The sequence below is a fragment of the Canis lupus genome, chromosome 7 (genome assembly GCF_003254725.2).
Source record: "Canis lupus dingo isolate Sandy chromosome 7, ASM325472v2, whole genome shotgun sequence".
Lineage (NCBI taxonomy): Eukaryota > Metazoa > Chordata > Mammalia > Carnivora > Canidae > Canis > Canis lupus.
In genome coordinates, this window is record NC_064249.1 from 28,558,364 (window position 1) to 28,576,299 (window position 17,936).

The 17,936-nt window shown below is 44.1% G+C and overlaps 1 protein-coding gene and 1 pseudogene across 1 annotated transcript; one reads left to right on the top strand and one right to left on the bottom strand.

Moving 5' to 3' along the window:
- The first annotated feature begins 209 nt into the window (after positions 1–209).
- Positions 210–10,521, top strand: SELE (selectin E). The gene is made up of 14 exons (XM_025430420.3): positions 210–332; positions 664–747; positions 1,313–1,699; positions 2,263–2,370; positions 2,761–2,946; positions 3,758–3,943; positions 4,044–4,232; positions 5,177–5,365; positions 5,483–5,671; positions 5,879–6,055; positions 6,552–6,662; positions 7,392–7,413; positions 7,521–7,593; positions 8,507–10,521. Exons 2-13 carry the CDS (start codon positions 690–692, stop codon positions 7,567–7,569), a joined length of 1,851 nt encoding a protein of 616 aa, XP_025286205.1. The 5' UTR covers positions 210–332; positions 664–689; the 3' UTR covers positions 7,570–7,593; positions 8,507–10,521.
- Positions 10,522–13,499: 2,978 nt separating this feature from the next.
- On the bottom strand, positions 13,500–16,044 carry LOC112648246 (cyclin-K-like; annotated as a pseudogene).
- Between the last annotated feature and the right edge of the window lie 1,892 nt (positions 16,045–17,936).

Genomic DNA, 17,936 nt, shown 5'->3' on the forward strand with positions numbered 1-17,936 from the left:
ATTAATAGGATTAATGTAAAATAAAAGGGCATGTGAGCAAAGAAGAATTAGTTTGGAGGCTTAGAGTTTCTGACATCACTGTAATTTTTTGGCGTTATGGATATTCCCGGGAAACTTTTTGGATGCTGCTGGGGAATTCCTCTTCACTGGGCTTGGACATATCCTCCTATTACTCACAGGAAGCGAGCTTCCCTATAAAGGGGCTCCAACAGGAGCAGTGCTCTGCTGTTCTTGGCTGACTTCACATCAGACCTGTGAACTGGTACGAGACAGAAGCAGCAGTGACACAATCAAGAATCAAATCGGCATCAAAACCACCGCTTCACAGAATAGTAAGTGCAAAGTGTCTTTATGGGGGTGGCCATGAAACAAGATTATCCATATGAATAGAGATGCAGAAAGCCTTTTGACAAAAAGACTTGTTCAGGTTCTTGTTATATTCAGACTCATTAAACTCTGGCTTTTCTCTTTCATCTACATGATGAAAATTTTAATTTTGTATGTGTGCAATCCAGTCAACTTCTTTGAAACAAAGATGATGGCACTGTTATCCTTTACCTAAAATCTCATGATACTGCTAAAAACATCATTGTAGAATGATCTCAGTAACCGGCTACCTAAAATTTCTTTCTATAATGAATTTTGTACTCCCTCTCTCCACAGAAAGTCATTTCAAGACTAATTTTTTGATGAAAAGAACTCTAGAAGTCATGATCACTTCACAGCTTCTCCCTGCTCTTATTCTTGGTAAGTCAGTGTCATTTGTTAGACCAGAGTTTCTCATCCTTGACACTACTGGTATTTCAGACAGAATATCTGCTCCTCACAGGGAGCTGGTGCATTGTAGGATGTTTAGCAGCATCTCTGGCCTCTCTACACAACGTGTTCCAGCCTGGGCCAGGGGCAATTGACCTCTTTGTGTCTCAGCTTCCTAATGTATAAAGTGTTGATCATAGATAGCCTATTTCCCAGAGGCATTGTGAGAAGCCAGCATCACAGAAAGGGCATCAGATGGTGCTTAATGGTGTGTATTAAGTGCTCAAAAAGCTTAGTTACTCTGATTATTATTCTACCGTAGTGGACATACTGATAGATTATGGTGGATGAGCGCAGGGAGGCTCAACCACTAAAGATAGGTGTAGTTTATGGTAGTTTCTCATCTGTACCCCTTCTTACTTTGGAAAAGGTGAAAAAAATTTGAGACATTCCAAAGGACACTGTATGATGACAATAAGATTGTAAAAAGCCCAGTTAATACAGTCAAACCATAGCAGTGCTAACCTTCCCATGCCTTTCATCCTTTCCCCTTTAGTGCTTCTCCTATTTAAAGAGGGTGGAGCCTGGTCATACAATGCCTCCACAGAAGCCATGACTTTTGACGAGGCTAGTACTTACTGTCAGCAAAGGTACACACATCTTGTCGCGATTCAAAACCAGGAAGAGATTAAATACCTGAACTCCATGTTCAGCTATACACCAACTTACTACTGGATTGGAATCAGGAAGGTCAACAAGAAGTGGACCTGGATAGGGACCCAGAAGCTACTGACCGAAGAAGCCAAGAACTGGGCTCCTGGTGAACCAAACAATAAGCAAAATGATGAAGACTGTGTGGAGATCTACATCAAGAGGGACAAGGACTCGGGGAAGTGGAATGACGAGAGATGTGACAAAAAGAAGCTTGCCTTATGTTACACAGGTATGGGCTGCTGTGGGAGAGAGGTTCAGGCTGTGGGCATCTTGACAAGTTGTTGACAGCATGAAAAATCTGGTCTCTACTATGGTAATTTTCTGTTCTAAAAAATACAATTTTAAAGCATTCTATTTGGTACATTATATCTTTTTGCTTCTTTGTGTGAATGTAGGAAAGCATATAGGCAAGAAAGCATATGTGTACACATATGCATATATGTATGTCAATACATATATAGTATTATATATATTGTATATGTATGTGTATAGTGTATACACATACAACACACTTTACTCATTTATGTGTAGAAGGAGAACTATCTTTCAAATTTATGATAAAGGGAATTTTCTATTCTTGATGCCAGTGACAGCTATACCCCTAATATCTCTACATTAACCTCAAGGTTTAAGATAGCTGAGCCCTGGCGTTATGTGAAGCACTTCAGTTAAAATCCCTGGCAGTCCCTATAATTGGTGACACCTCTGTCACACACTGCTGATCCTAAGTCCAAGGGAAAGCATAACAAGCACAATGATGATCCTCCACATCATGGATTGTGTTTTCTGCAGCTGCCTGTACCCCTACATCCTGCAGCGGCCATGGTGAGTGTGTGGAGACTGTCAACAACTACACATGCAAGTGCCACCCTGGCTTCAGAGGTCTCAGGTGTGAGCAAGGTAAGTCCTCGTTTCACCCATTCCTTCACTTGAGTTGGTAGCACTATCCTGTGTCCTAGATGACTTTGGTATCAGGTGTGCATGTCTTCCCTTCCCTGGGACATGTAGTGTCATGTGGTGCGTAAGAGCCAAGGCCATCATGCCTTGGCTTCAAAACCACTATTACTTACAGCACCTGGACTGGGTAGTTAAACTCCCTGAGTGCCAGCTGTCTCACTGTAAAATGAGGGTGGTAATAATAGTATGAACCCCAATAGTTAGGTCTATGTGAATGAATGCATAGTGCCTGGCACATAGGAGGCATTTGATAAATTGTAGTTACAGTTTCCAGGACTTTCTTATTTTATGCTGGGTGATAGAGAGCAGATCTGACGTGGTTTCTCCTTTCAGTTGTGACCTGTCAAGCCCAGGAGGCCCCTGAGCACGGAAGCCTGGTTTGCACTCACCCTCTGGGGACCTTCAGCTACAATTCTTCCTGCTTTGTCAGCTGTGACAAGGGTTACCTCCCAAGCAGCACGGAAGCCACACAGTGCACTTCCACAGGGGAATGGAGTGCTTCTCCTCCAGCCTGCAATGGTAAACCTCTCTCCAAATGCACACACAGCATTCTCTAACTCATCCCTGTTGCCTTGGTTTTTGATCCAACTTACAACATTTTCAAAACTCCAGGGAAAGTTCTTTTTGTTATTGTTTTTAATAAGACTTCTTCTCCCAGCCAGCTTGTGTGGCCAATAGGGCACCTGCTTGGGTTGAGAGAGTTTTTTATTCCATGTTTGAGATGGGTGCTTCTGAGGCTCTGGTGGTGTGTAAGGGAATGCCTTTAGCAGTGGCACCACACTTTGAGAAATCTTCATGACTTCTCTCCCCCTGCCCAGCCTCTCTCAATGCAGTACATAAATTGAAGACCATGGTAGTCAAGCAGTCCTGACAGCGTTTTTTTTTGTTTGTTTGTTTGTTTGTTTCCTCAGGCTTATCTTTCTAAGCTGGAGATGGAAACTTTTTGTCTCCAGGTCCTGCTGGGCTGACATAAATGAATGTGTTGTGTATGTCAGTATTCTTGCTGTCACCATTAGTCATAAATCCTGATCTAGAATCTGTTTATTTTTCTTTGTTTTTGCCTTAAAATAGATCAGAGACATGATGAGGTATGTTAACACAGGCCAGAGACCACTCAGCATAGTCAAAGTATAAATCAATCAGGGAAGATGAAGGTATTAGGAAAAAGCATAAAAGCTTTATTGTGTCTGTGCATGCTTCCAAGAATTAACCTAGGACTTTGGGATCTGCTGTTCGAAGGCTGCTTCCTTGCCCTGTTATAAACTTCAACTCAATAGGAAGTGAACGTATCATTCTTCTGTAAAATTCATGATGCTTTCTCAATCCTCAGTGGTTGAGTGCAGTGCTTTGACAAATCCTGCCAATGGAGTCATGGACTGTCTCCAAAGCTCTGGAAACTTCCCATGGAACATGACATGTACCTTTGAGTGTGAAGAAGGATTTGAACTAATGGGACCCAAGCGCCTCCAGTGTACCTCATCCGGGAACTGGGACAACAGGAAGCCAACATGTAAAGGTAGAATGGCTCCATAGCAAGATTTACTGTAAACATTTTTTTCTCAACTTGTACTTTAAATGGTCAGACTTGCTAATGTCCATGATTACCTATGTTACAGCTGTGACATGTGGTGCCATCGGCCATCCTCAGAATGGGTCTGTGAGCTGTAGCCATTCCCCTGCTGGTGAGTTCACCGTCAGATCCTCCTGCAATTTCACCTGCAACGAAGGCTTCCTGATGCAAGGGCCAGCCCAAATTGAATGTACTGCACAAGGACAATGGAGTCAGCAAGTCCCAGTTTGTAAAGGTAAGCCCAAGAGCTCCTCCTTTACACATCCCCTTCCTGAAAGGGCAGCGATCTTCAAACATGGGCAGTTAAAATGAAACTAGATGCCTACTTTGACTAGAGTAATCAGATGTGATGGGCAACATTCATCTTCTATTTTGAGTTTCATACAAAAGAACCAAAGCTTACCTGGGGAAAGGATTGTATATACTGAGAGTGCATGCTTTGCAGGTTTCTTGACTGTGCCGAGCAAATAGAGCTTTGTAGACATTGCTATGGAGTGGGCAGAGAGCTTAATCTAAGGGGAAATCACATGAGAAGATTTAAAGTGGGATTGTGAGAACATGACTTGATTTTAAAACTCTTAATACTTTTCTTCTGAAACTGCTCATAATTAGCAGTGATGAGAATGCACCAAGTGTGGTGTCATACATAAAGACACCCTTAATACATGCCTAAGTGCTAAAACTTAATTCATTTTAAAGCAAGAGCAGTGATGTTGAAAGCAAGCTATCACAAACTGGTATTCTTACAGCCAGATATTGTACACAATCATTTCTAGTGGTAAGAAGCCACAAGACCAAAGCCAAACTGCAAAGCAGACACATTTTATGTGCTGCCTCCTTACCTTCCTTATATTTTGGCATCATCCATTAGCATCCAGGACCCATAAGTTGGTCTCTGACTATGTAAAATCTTTCTCTTGACTGTAACTTCTTTCAAATGTCAGAACAGTGCTCAGGATCCACTGGTTCTCTTAAAGGCTGTCCTTTACCGAGGGCCATTATCAATGAAGGGGCTGGCATTCAAAGAAAACAGTCATCTTCCCGGTTGTCCAGGGATTAATGAAGAGCCTTGGTATCTCTGAGCATTGCTTTGTCCAAAATGAATGGATTCATTCATCAAATTCCAAGGACTCGCCAGTTCCACTGCAATCTTTTCTGACCATCATTTTGATGTCTCAGCTTCTCAGTGCAAGGCCTTGTCCAGCCCAGAGAGAGGCTACATGAGCTGTCTTCCTGGTGCTTCTGGAAGTTTCCAAAGTGGGTCCAGCTGTGAGTTCTTCTGTGAGAAGGGATTTGTGTTGAAGGGATCCAAAACACTCCAGTGTGGCCTCACAGGCAAATGGGACAGTGAAGAGCCCACATGTGAAGGTAAAGTTTTTGCTTTAATATTAAGATAAAAACTATTGAAGAGCTCAGGATTTGATTATGTGAGACACCTGCTGCTGCCTGATACAGACTTTTAATGTGCTCACTCATGTCTTCCAGCTGTGAAATGTGATGCTGTCCAGCAGCCCCAGGACGGCTTGGTGAGGTGTGCCCATTCCTCTACTGGAGAGTTCACCTACAAGTCCTCCTGTGCCTTCAGCTGTGAGGAAGGCTTTGAATTACATGGGTCAGCTCAGCTTGAGTGCACATCTCAGGGACGGTGGTCACAGGAGGTCCCCTCTTGCCAAGGTAGGACTGAGTTTAGACTTTAAGGAGTTAGGTCAAATACTTTGTATGTATCTGAAGCAGTATTGCCCCACGGGGCTTGATCCTAATTCCCTACATGCTGAAAACTAAGTGCTTATATGTTATGTTTACTGATGACTTTTCAGTCAGTTTTAGCCATTTTCCCAGGAGATTTTTGTTAACATCTACCTATGTGCTCATCATTTGCAGTGGTGCAATGTTCAAGTCTGGCAGTTTCCGGAAAGATGAACATAAGCTGCAGTGGGGAGCCTGTGTTTGGTGCTGTATGTGCGTTTGCATGTCCTGAAGGATGGACACTCAATGGCTCTGCAGCTCTGATGTGTGACGCCACGGGACACTGGTCTGGGATGCTGCCTACCTGTGAAGGTGAAGCCCTGATTGGCACTGGTTGTCTGGGGGACTGGAAAGAAGAAGGGGAAAGCAATGAACCATTCATTAAATCAGAAAGGTTCCCAAGGTTAATAAGCTGGAGAATATTTAATTTTGTGGTGATACAGAGGAAACAGAAGAGGTGGCAAGTGACAAGGGGTACGGGTAACAGAATGGGTAACATTCTGACAAGTGGAAAAAGGGGAGATACCGGTCAAAGAAGGGAAACCAAGTAAGGGAGAGAGCACCCATGCAGTATTGACCGAGGAGCAGTGGGTTCTGGCAGATAAGAGCTCTCATGGCAGTGGCGGGATATCGTCTGGCACGGGTGGTTTGGGCTGACCTCAGAGGCCTTTAGTACCTACCATGCCTCCTCCTTATGTATTGAAGTTGATGGCTAATCAATGTGCAAAGGAAAGGGCAAATGGCCAAAACAGAAAGACTTTAAATTCAGTTCCTTCTCATGACAGTTCTTCCTCCACTGTTTGCCTAGCTCCCACGGAGTCCAGCATTCCCTTGGCAGTTGGACTCACTGCTGGGGGGACCTCCCTCCTGACAGTAGCCTCATTTCTCCTCTGGCTCCTGAAACGCCTGCGGAAGAGAGGTAAGGGAGCTTGTGAGTGTATCCCACCCAAAATGTTTTTGAAAAATGTCTTTTCCCCCCTCACTGATGAATCCTGTTTTCTCTTGCACATTTAAATAGTAATTAGACTCGAGTTGCTAGATAAACACTAATAAACTGCCATTAATTGAGCCATGGTCTTAGAGAAAGGGTGTATAGTACAACTCAAAGTGGGAAGAGTTTTAGGAAAAATAAAAGTTAACAGTGGACAACTCTAAGGGATGCTGTTCACCGGAATTCTGTGGTTCCCCTGGGAGCTGTGCAGTCAGACTTATGTAGTTAGTGCTCCCAGGAAATGGCTAAACATTTCCAAAATATTTATTTGGAATACAGGCTTAAATGTGGGGTATCTCCTGGGGACTTATGCAAACATATCTAGCCACACTTATGAGTTGTTTGGCTTACAGAATATTTATTATTTTTCGAGTTAAATTCTGACATTTATAAAATGGGAAATCGCACATAAAATCTAGATTTGGGACTTCTCATGAAAAACTGGCAGATGAACTTGACAAGCTGAGGCTACAGCTATCCGCTGAGCCCTTAGGATGAGCGTGTGCTTTGCATGTCACCAAGATGTGTTTGCGCTCTGATTATTACAGGGTCCCCAAAGGAATGGTGTTCCCTGGTGAATAGAGCCATATTGTTTCTGAATTTGATATGTTCTTAAAAGTCTTTTAGTCCAAATTAATGGTTTTCTTTTTCTTGCAGCAAAGAAATTTGTTCCTGCCAGGTGAGTTGTATCCTTGTCTGAAGCATGCCATTGACTATTCTGTACATTTTTTTATCTGTTTGTGTTGGAAAACAGTGTTTGACTTAGTGTTCTCATGTATTCCACAGCAGTTGCCAGAGCCTTCAATCAGACGGATCCTATCACATGCCTTTGTAGTTATTTTAAGTCCAAAGGAATGAGGTAAGATTTGAAATCACATACGATTTTGAGAGAACGTATCTGTCCTTCGTGTTCTGTTGCTCCTTGAATTCTCCAAACCTGCCTATTTTCTGAGGCAGAGTATTACCATCTTCACAGTGTTTTATGGAAAGCTGTTTCATTTCTTTGTAGAAGGAGGGGAAAGCAGCACGGATCTGGCCTTTACATAGTGATTTCCCTTGTGAAAGTTAATAAGAATAATGATAGCTAACACTTATGTGATATTTACTATTTTCTACGTACTGCCCTAAGGTAGGAATTGTGTGAGATAGGGACTGTTGCTTTATTTCTTATCATATAGATGAAGAATATGAGGCACAGACATTTTACATAACTTGCCTGAAATTTCAAAGCTAGTGAGCCAGAATTCAAACCGAGGTAGTCTAGATCTAGAACTGTGTTTTTGGCCACTCTGCTCAGCTTTGTGGGAGTTTGGAAGAATCAAGTCCTCCCTGAATAGATTTTGTGAACTAATAGACTTTATATTTTTAGGCAGTTTTAGATTTACAGAAAAAGAGAGCAAAAACTAGAATTCCAACATACCCCCCTGCTGCTCCAATTTCTTCTGTTATTAACAACTCAAGCTAGTGTGGCATTTTGTTACAATTGATGGGCCAATATTGATACATTATTATTAACTAAAGTCCACAGTTTAGTTAGAATTCTTCTTGGTTTTGTATATTCCACAGGTTTTGACAAGTGTATAATGCCATGTATCCATTGTTATAGTATCATACAGAATAGATTAGTTGCCCTAACAGAATAGGATTTTGTTGTTCAAATTTGGACTCCCCAGTGACAGTGAACACAGTGGTTTGTGCTAGAAGGTGAATTTTGTTGTTGCTATTGATGCAGAATATTAAGTGTCCTGATGGCATGCACCCTTCCTTTGCAGGAACACCGGTACCTCCAGGGAACTAGAACAATACTCTGATGATGGTAGAGACAGAGAGCACTCCTCTGGTTCCTGGCACTTCTCACCTCCCACAACCTGCCACCTTTACAGCTGAGAGCATGGCCCCCATGAGGAGTTCAACGTTCCAAACTCCAGTGGGTGAGGCCAGCCTGCCACCAGCAAGACTCAGCTTTCTCTTTCCTCTTCTCGGCATCTGGAAAATGTTGGCTGATGGAGGGAAAACATGTTCTCTTCCAGGCAAAAGTGAAGAGACTCAGGCTCTGGAATCTCCGAATCCCTGTTCTAACTCTCTTCCCTGCTCACTGTGAGATCTCAGCAGAGAAACAGTATTTTGTGATATTATTTCTTTCTTTTGCTCCTCACTGTGTCTCAACTACTGATTACACGGTTGCTGTCACTGGGATGAATAATTGCCAAGGAGTTTAGGGGAAACAACTTGGTCAAAGATATTCTATCACCAACATGCAAAAAAAATATTTTAAATGCCCACAGGCGAGTACATGGGGAAATCCTGCTTAATACTTTGTGCAAGGATTGCTAAACACAGTCCTAATCCCTTTTACCCCTGTGGGATTCAGTGCATTTTAAAGTGTTCTTAGAGATTTTAAAGTGTTCTTTTATTTGCATTGGCTAAAGTACAATTTTCCCTAATTCTTAATTCAGTGTAAGTGTTTAGAGACTTTAAAATATATGCATGTTAGAGCTATGATAGGGTAAAAGTTACTTATCAGGGATCTTTGTTTATGAAGGGACTCTAATGTTATATCTGTAGTAAATTCATTTTTAAAAGGGGCAAATGCTGTCCCCAGTATTACGTGAATCAGTGTAAAGTTGTGAATGTTTTTACTATAGTTGCTTTTAAAAACATGAATAGTGGGGCACCTGGGTGGCTCAGTCAGTTAAGTATCTGACTCTTGACCTCAGCTCAGGTCTTAGTCTCAGGGTCATGAGTTCAAGCTCTTCATTGGGCTCCATGCTGGATGTGGAGCCTACTTTAAAAAAAATAAAAATATGAGTAGTATCAGGAAAGTAGAACCTGCATGGCATATATTTGTACACTGTCAGCTATTTTTTCAGAGGTATGTGGTTTTCCATGATGAAAAACTTCCGTGAGGCCATTTATGTATTATGTAAACATAAATGCAAACCAGTTAAGGTACACTTTTATGAATATCTTTGTTGAAAAAAACATATAGAAATATGGATGTACTTTGCATTCTTACAAAGATGCTTGTCAGGTGCAATGTGTCAATATATAATTCTTGAATATTACATAAAATTTTAAATTCATGGTAGGAACTCACTGTGTAAAAGATTTGCCCAGTGGATTTTTTTAAAAAGTGAAGACTTTTAATATTTATTCCCTAATTGAGTTATTTTGTTTATTAGGATGTTCATGAAGAAAGGAAAGTCTGTATGAGTGTTTATATTTATGTATAAAGGAGTTTAAAATTCCTAAGGAATCTCCAAGATTCAACTGATCATTGACAGTGAGAAATTCTTGGCCCGTCCATCACCAGAACTTCTTGCTCCATCTTGCAAATGATGTGAGAATCAAAACTGTCCCACACTTTCACTAATTTAGCATGTATTGAAAAATAAAAGTTTCAGATTAAGTGCTGGCTGCATGTTGGCAAAGGCAAAGCCAAAAGTAAACAGAAGAGGCTAAGGGTCAGAACGTCAGAGATTTTGACAGGGCAAAAGAACTCTGGGAAATAAAGCTACCTATGGAATAGGTACCTATGGAATACCTATGTATCATTTTCTCTGAAATTGCTCAAATATTGTAAATATGAATATTTGTATATACTGCAATGGAAATATTGTCTGGAATGTAAGTGTGGTCTGTGTTTGGGTTTGATAAAGTATTTTAAATTATGATTTTAAAATATTTTATAGCTTTTAAAGTATGTATTTATTTAGGCTTATGCCATACCTATTTTGTATTTGACATGGCAGTACAAAGTTTGATAATAAAAATGTTTGTATTTAGATCTGGGTGTAGGTCCTTTCTTAAAAGTTCTATTTTATTTGGATAAAATTCACATACCATAAAACTCACCCTTTTAAGTGTACAGTCCAGTAGTTTGCGTATATTCTTTTTTGGGGGGGTATATTCTTAAGATGGTGCAACCAACACCACAACAGAGCTGTGGATATAATAAAGGGGATTTTATTTTTCTTCGTAATGTCCCAATGGTGCCAAATCCTTCCTATTAATAGCTCTTTTAATAATCCTTAACCAGCTGTATTCCATTCACACTGACAGCCTCAGAACAGACCCTAACCACCATCCCTGGATTGCATGATAAAATCCCTAAAACTCATTTGTCTCCAGGGTCTCAGTTTGCTGTTGGGAGGGACTGTGTGGTTCCAAGTCATTGCCACAGGCCACAAGTCACACAAAATCTAGTCTTGCCTATCTACACTCCTCATTTCACACCATCCCCCTTTAGGCGTTACACTCTATCCACAACGGAGAGCTGTGTCTGCCCACTTGGTGCTTTTGAACACGTTGGCTTCTTTCACCTGGAGTTATCTACCCTCCCCATCTAGGAGATCCCCACTTTTTGCCTGTTTGACTCCTACTCCGGTTTCAGGTTCTCTGCTCAAATGTCCCTTCATGACAAGTGACTGCTTAGACTAGGTCATCTCTTTAATGCTCTTACAGCACATACTTTTCTTTCTTCCTTTAATTCTAATTAACTAATTATTTGTGTAATTGCTTAATGTCTGTCTTTTCTACTAGATTCTAAGTTCCGTAAGGGTAGGAACAAATGACCTTGTTCATTGCTGTGTTTCTAGAATGTAGCATATTCCCAATATGCTGTAGATACTTAACAAATATTTTTTGAATGTATGAATGAATAAGTGAACAAACAAATGCAGATGGGCTCACGATAAGGAGCAGGACCTTTTTTCTCAAATGGAATGAATTGTCTCAGAAGGCAAGTTTTAAAATCCAATTATGGAGACAAGATATGTTTGGCAACAGTACAGAACAGAACAGAAAAAAAGAAGGAATAAAGGAACTAGTTAATGGCCTGGATGTTCAATGAGGTACGATTGACAAGTGTTCCAGTGAGATACTTGAACACTAGATCTACAAGAATAGGCAGCAGTAATTAAAGAGTGAGATGCTGGAGTATGTGATTTTAGAGCTGATATAGTTTTGGGTGATGTCAAAGTTGAGGCTATGTCCAACTATGTCCAACCAAACTACTAAGGTAGTTTAAGCTGAGTGAAGGAGGATGCTGTTGGAGAACTGGGCATCCAGGCTGTGGGGTTACTGGTTGTTGGGTAAGACTATGCATTCCTTCTACCCATGATAAACTCATGTTGGAAACTGCAGTGAACACAGCCTTGGTTGGCAGCAACGGACAAGTAAGCCTTGCAGTCATCTGTGATGGGGGATAGGCACAAGGGAAGGCCAGTGGTCCTTTTTATGGACCTAAGGCTTCTTCTGTCAATGGTACTCCATGACCCTTCATTCAACCATCTCACGGTGGGCAAATAGTCCTCCAGAATTGGCTTCAGTCTCTCCAGGGTTTTGTGATGGTTTATAATGCTCACCTAATCATTCTAGTTCTGCCCTTTGGGGACCACAGAATACCCGAAAAACCACTCTTCTCCTGACCACCATTCAAGTGGCTGCTAACATGTCCTATGACCTTGCTTACCCAAAATCTTCTCTTTAGATTGAATGTGCACTATTTTTAAAATTATTATTATTGAAGTTCATATAACATAAAAGCAACCATTGTAAAGTGTGTGATTCAGAGTGGTACATTTCGTAGTGCTGTGCAATCACCACCTTTATCTAGTTAAACATATTCTCAACAAAAGAAAACCCTATACCCATGAAGTCAGTTCCCATTCCTCTCTCTTCCTAGCCCCTGCCAACCACCAGTTTGCTTTCTATTTCTATGGATTTGTCTATTCTAGATATTTCATAAAATGAGGTTGCACAATATCTGGCCTTTTGTGTCTGACTTCTTTAACCAAGTGTAATGCATTCAAAGTACATCCACGCTATACCATGTATCAATACTTCACTCCTTTTCATGGCTGAATCATATTCCATGGTATAGATGAATGTGTACTAACTTTAAGCCAAGATTTTCACTGAATGCTCAAGAAAAATGTTTTTAATAAATACAAAATCCATCCATATGACTCAAAAACATGCATACAAAAATGCTTTGATAAAAGCCAAAAAACGTCACTGATGAACTCAGTGAGAGGAACTTAGTGAGGAGCTAAGCTGATGTGATCTGAGTCCTCTAAAATCTAACTTGATATAAAATGTATAGAAAAGTGAACAAATTATGTGTATATCTATTTAGATGTCACTAAATAACTCCTCTACGCCCCCACACCCCCCAAAATCCCAAATTTGGTTGGACCTGAGGTCTCGCTTTCCTTCGACAAGGGCCTGAAATTTCGGTGTATCATGTAGCCATGGTACAAGTCTGGAGTCTGGAGGTAGTTTTGGCTGGGTGCCAGACGACCTAAACCAGCTTGCTTTCCCCGCCCCCCTTCAAAATAAGTTTAATACAAAGGATGTAAAAATCTCTAAATAAAAAAAGTGGTTTGTCTGACCTACTGGGTGTCGGGAGAGAACATCACAGAATGAAAGTGAGGACAACAGCTTGACTTCAGATGGAACTGGACTATTTGAAATGGCATTTCCAGGAAAAATAGGCACTGATCTCTAGAAGGAAATTCACTCCTTACTGAAGCTATTTCTTGAGCCAATACGGCTGGTTAACATTTTCACTAGGGCGGAGGCCCGGTTCTCCCGACGCGGAGGACGATCTCCCGATTTCATCTCAGGGTCGGGTCTGTGTCTTCCCACACTGCAACTGGCTGGTATTCTAGAAGGTACCCTGCTGCTTACCCCCTTAAACTACTCTTCGAGTTGATTGGAAAAATTTTGCTTTAAAAATCAAGGGAAAGAAAAGGCATCGCGTTATCTCACCCAGGCTGCCCGCCCCAGCCCCCCAACTGGAGGCATGCCGGGTTGGGGATGGGTGGCGGCACAGGCGGTCCTCCCGGGGGGGGGGGGGTTGCGGACAGCCGGAGGGGGGTAGCTGGCGGGTGGCAGGCCCAGGTCTGGGGGAGGGGGAGGGGCACTGCGTGGGTGGGGGGCAGGCGTGGGGGTGGGGGGATGTTGGGGTTGTAGGGAGGGGGAGTGGGGGGCATGGCAGGAGGGGGGAAGGAGGCTGGTGGAGGGGGCACTAGGGGAGGGGGCGGGTTGGGGGGGTAGACGTGTGGGTGGCAGGGCAGGTGCGCTGGCGGGCCCTAGGCTGGGGGCCGGGTGCCATTCGAGGGGCCCTCGGTCTTCACCATGGACTGCAGGCTCTGGTGGCCCCCTCCTGACATGTAGGAGCTGGTGGTAGACGTCGCGGTCACGCAGCTGGAGGGCGGTGGGGGCGGCAGGTGCCCGGGGGCAGGTGGGCCGGAGGAGGAATCTGGACTTTGGGGAGCTCACTGGCATCCACAGAGCTCGGGGGCTCCGCCTCGCCCAAGGGGGTCCAGACGGGAGGCTTCGGGTCTGCAGGTGGGTGGGCCGGAGGCAGTGGAGGGTGAGCGCTCTCAATTTGGGGGATTTAGGTGGCGGTGGTTCTGCTGCTTTGCTCTCTTCCTTGGGAGAAACAACCACGGTGGCTTCACCAGCGGGCGGGGAGGACTGGGCTGCGGGGAGGACTGGCTGTGGGGAGGACTGGGTGCTGGGAGGACTGGGTGCGGGGAGGACTGGCTGCGGGGAGGACTGGCTGCGGGGAGGACTGGGTGCTGGGAGGACTGGCTGCGGGGAGGACTGGGCTGCGAGAGGACAGGGTGCTGGGAGGACTGGCTCCGGGGAGGACTGAGTGCGGGGAGGACTGGCTGTGGGGAGGACTGGGTGCGGGGAGGACTGAGTGCTGGGAGGACTGGCTGCGGGGAGGACTGGCTGCGGGGAGGACTGGGTGCTGGGAGGACTGGCTGCGGGGAGGACGGGCTGCGGGGAGGACTGGCTGCGGGGAGGACTGGGTGCTGGGAGGACTGGCTGCGGGGAGGACTGGGCTGCGAGAGGACAGGGTGCTGGGAGGACTGGCTCCGGGGAGGACTGAGTGCGGGGAGGACTGGCTGTGGGGAGGACTGGGTGCTGGGAGGACTGGCTGCGGGGAGGACTGGGCTGCGAGAGGACAGGGTGCTGGGAGGACTGGCTCCGGGGAGGACTGGGTGCGGGGAGGACTGGCTGTGGGGAGGACTGGGTGCTGGGAGGACTGGCTGCGGGGAGGACTGGGTGCTGGGAGGACTGGCTGCGGGGAGGACTGGGTGCGGGGAGGACTGAGTGCTGGGAGGACTGGCTGCGGGGAGGACTGGGTGCAGGGAGGACTGGCTGCGGGGAGGACTGGGTGCGGGGAGGACTGAGTGCTGGGAGGACTGGCTGCGGGGAGGACTGGGTGCGGGGAGGACTGGCTGCGGGGAGGACTGGATGCCGGGAGGACTGGGTGCGGGTCGGCTTGTCGGGCTGCGGGCCCTGCTGCGGCGGGGGCTGTGTGGGCGGGCGGCTGTGAGGCCTTCTGCGCTGGCTGGGGCGGTGGCACCTGTGGCGCTTGCGGTGTAGACTGGGGACGTGGGGGCTGCTGGAGCTGGTGGGGTGTGTGATGAGGCATCTGTTGTTTTCCTTGTGGGTAAAGATCCAGGATTGGGTGGCAGATGTCTTCCAGAACGTCCACAGGGACATCCTGCACAAACTGCTCCCACCATCTCCTATACATGGGTTTGGAGGTTCCATTCTCCTATTTCAAATTTGCACAAACGTCCTGCGAGTTACATCACTGCCACTGCTATGATCTCTGGCTCCCACTAGTGACAAGGTCGTGCAGAGACTGTCATTTACAAACGTCCATGTCATTTGAACCAACTTTTGAATTTTGTTTTTATCGCCTTTGAGTTGTTTGGCTGCTTGAGGAGAAACTGGTATGGATGTTCCACCTGTAAATCAAACTTTATGGTCTGGAGTAGGATTCTCTCTAGAACCATCACTTCTTCCTTTGGATCATTTCCAAACTGGCCAAATTGTACATCATTTAATAAACTACAAAGTGTTTTGTTGATATCTTTACATTTCTTTGGCGTTTCTTCTGTTTTCCCAGCCAGAAGGAGACAACAAGCTCCCGTCACATATCTTGAGAATTGCTTGAAGGAATGAAACATGTAGAAGCGATTAAAATAAATTATTCCAGTTGCCAGGGTATCATAGTGTAATCCCAAGCGTGTGCCCACATCAAAGATGAATAGAACCCCTTTTTGGTGACACCGGGCCTCAGTGGCTGGATCGAGTCCCTCCAGCTGTGAGGGTATAGGAGCCAAGTCTTTCTTATCCCAGTTAACATGGTTTTGTGTGGTCCAGGTTTGCTGAGGTTACTGAAGGGCTTGAATTTTCTTTATTCTCCTTCATTTATTGAAGTAGACTTGTTCTTTCCAAAAGATTTTCTGAAAATGTTAGAATCCCCCCACCTCAGGCAAGCCCCTTAGCGATGTCTCTCCTCGCCGACTGCCCTAAACCAGCTTTCTAAGAAAATCCTAGATCTCAGCTTTCAAAGAAGAGTAAGAATGTCCAAAAACCAGTAGAATAACAAAGATATCCAACAAAATAATAAAACTTAAAAAAAGGGGAGATAAAGTCTTTCCTTAAAAGAAGAAAAGGACATTTGCAGTTTGTTTATTCACTTATTCAACTGGCATTTATAGAATGCTGGACCTTCTGCTACTGAAAATATGGAGAATTAATATTCTGAAAATTCTACTGCTATATTTTAAATTTATAGGTGGATTATAATAACCTATTTAAATGAATAGCTGAGCTTACAAAAGAAGAATGGACATCTCAGAGAACAAAAATGATTAGGAAGCAGGTGCCTGACCATGTAAGATTTTGTGAGCCATCATAAGGACTTTAGATTTTACTCTGTGTGGGGTGAGAAGCCATTGGAGGATCTGATGTGTGTTCTTGTGTTCTGGTCATCTTCTTCCCCTCTGCCACACCCCCCTCACTATCTATCCATTCTCAGGCCTCCCTGCCCTGTGTCCCAGGAGGCTGAGCCCTGCAGACTGCATCACTGGCGGGCTGGTGCCTGACTGGTTTGACTAATAAGTGATTGGATATTTTGATGGCAAAGCCAACAAAATTTGATGACATATGAGATATAAGTTGTCAGAAGATGAGGGGAATCTCACTAACACCAAAAGCTTTGGTTTAAGTAACTGGAAGAATGGACTTAGAATTTACTGAGGTGTCAAGAAGCTTGGGAAGAGGAATTCAGAAGTTCATTTTGGCACATGTAAAATTTGAGAGGCTTTTATTTCATTTTTAAAGATTTTACTTATTTATTCATGAAAGACACAGAAAGAGAGAGGCAAAGACATAGGCAGAGGGGGAAGCAGGATCCCCATGGGGACCCTAATGTGGGATTTGATCCCAGGACTGCGGGATCACATTCGAGCCAAAGGCAGACACTCACCCACTGAGCCACCCAGGTGTCCCTTTGAGAGGCTTTTAAAACAATTAAATGGAAATATCAAGTAGGCATTTGGCTGGGAAGAGTCCTTGCTGGAAATACAAATTGGGGAGTCATCAAACATTTAGATGCTCTTCAAGGTGAAGAGGCTGGCTTGGATCACCAAGAAAAGAAGAAAACTAAGATGAGCACTGGAGCACTCCAAGCATTTGCAGAGTGGAGAGATGAGATCAACAAATGAAACAGAGAAGGAACATTTCTGCGAGGTAGGAGGAGAACCAGAGACTGATTGATTAGATAACATGAGGATGGAGAATCTGTTGTTGGCTTTGGTGAAATGGAGGACCTTGGGGGAGCAGTCTCAGGGAATCAACATGATTGATAGTCTGATTGGACAAGTGTCAAGAGAGAATTGAAGGAGAAGACTCAGAAATACAAGTCTAGACATTCCTTCAGGTTATGATAGTAGGAACATGGGCACCTCATGGAGCTCCTTGGCTCCAGCTTTGTCCCCACTTCAACTTGTCTTCCAAGTTCTTGGTAGAAGGTGTGCCCCCTAATCATCAAGATCAGAGGCTTCAGAACTGACTGGCCTTGGTTAAAAACCCCAGCTGTGTCTCTTATTAGATTTGTCACTAAACACAACTTCCTTAAGCTCTCGGAGACCCTTTTAAAATGGGAATGATGATAGTGCTGGCTGGGGGATAGTAGTACTTAACCTTCATGAAGATCCAATGACCTGATCCATGTGCAGTGTTGGCAGAGCTCTCCAGTTATTGCTGTTATTACTTATCTTTTAAAAAATATAAAGCTGATCATATCCTCACTTTTCACTGTCCTCCATCATATAGGTCCTAATTTCATATGCAGCCTATTTCCTTCATATTTTACAGTTCAGA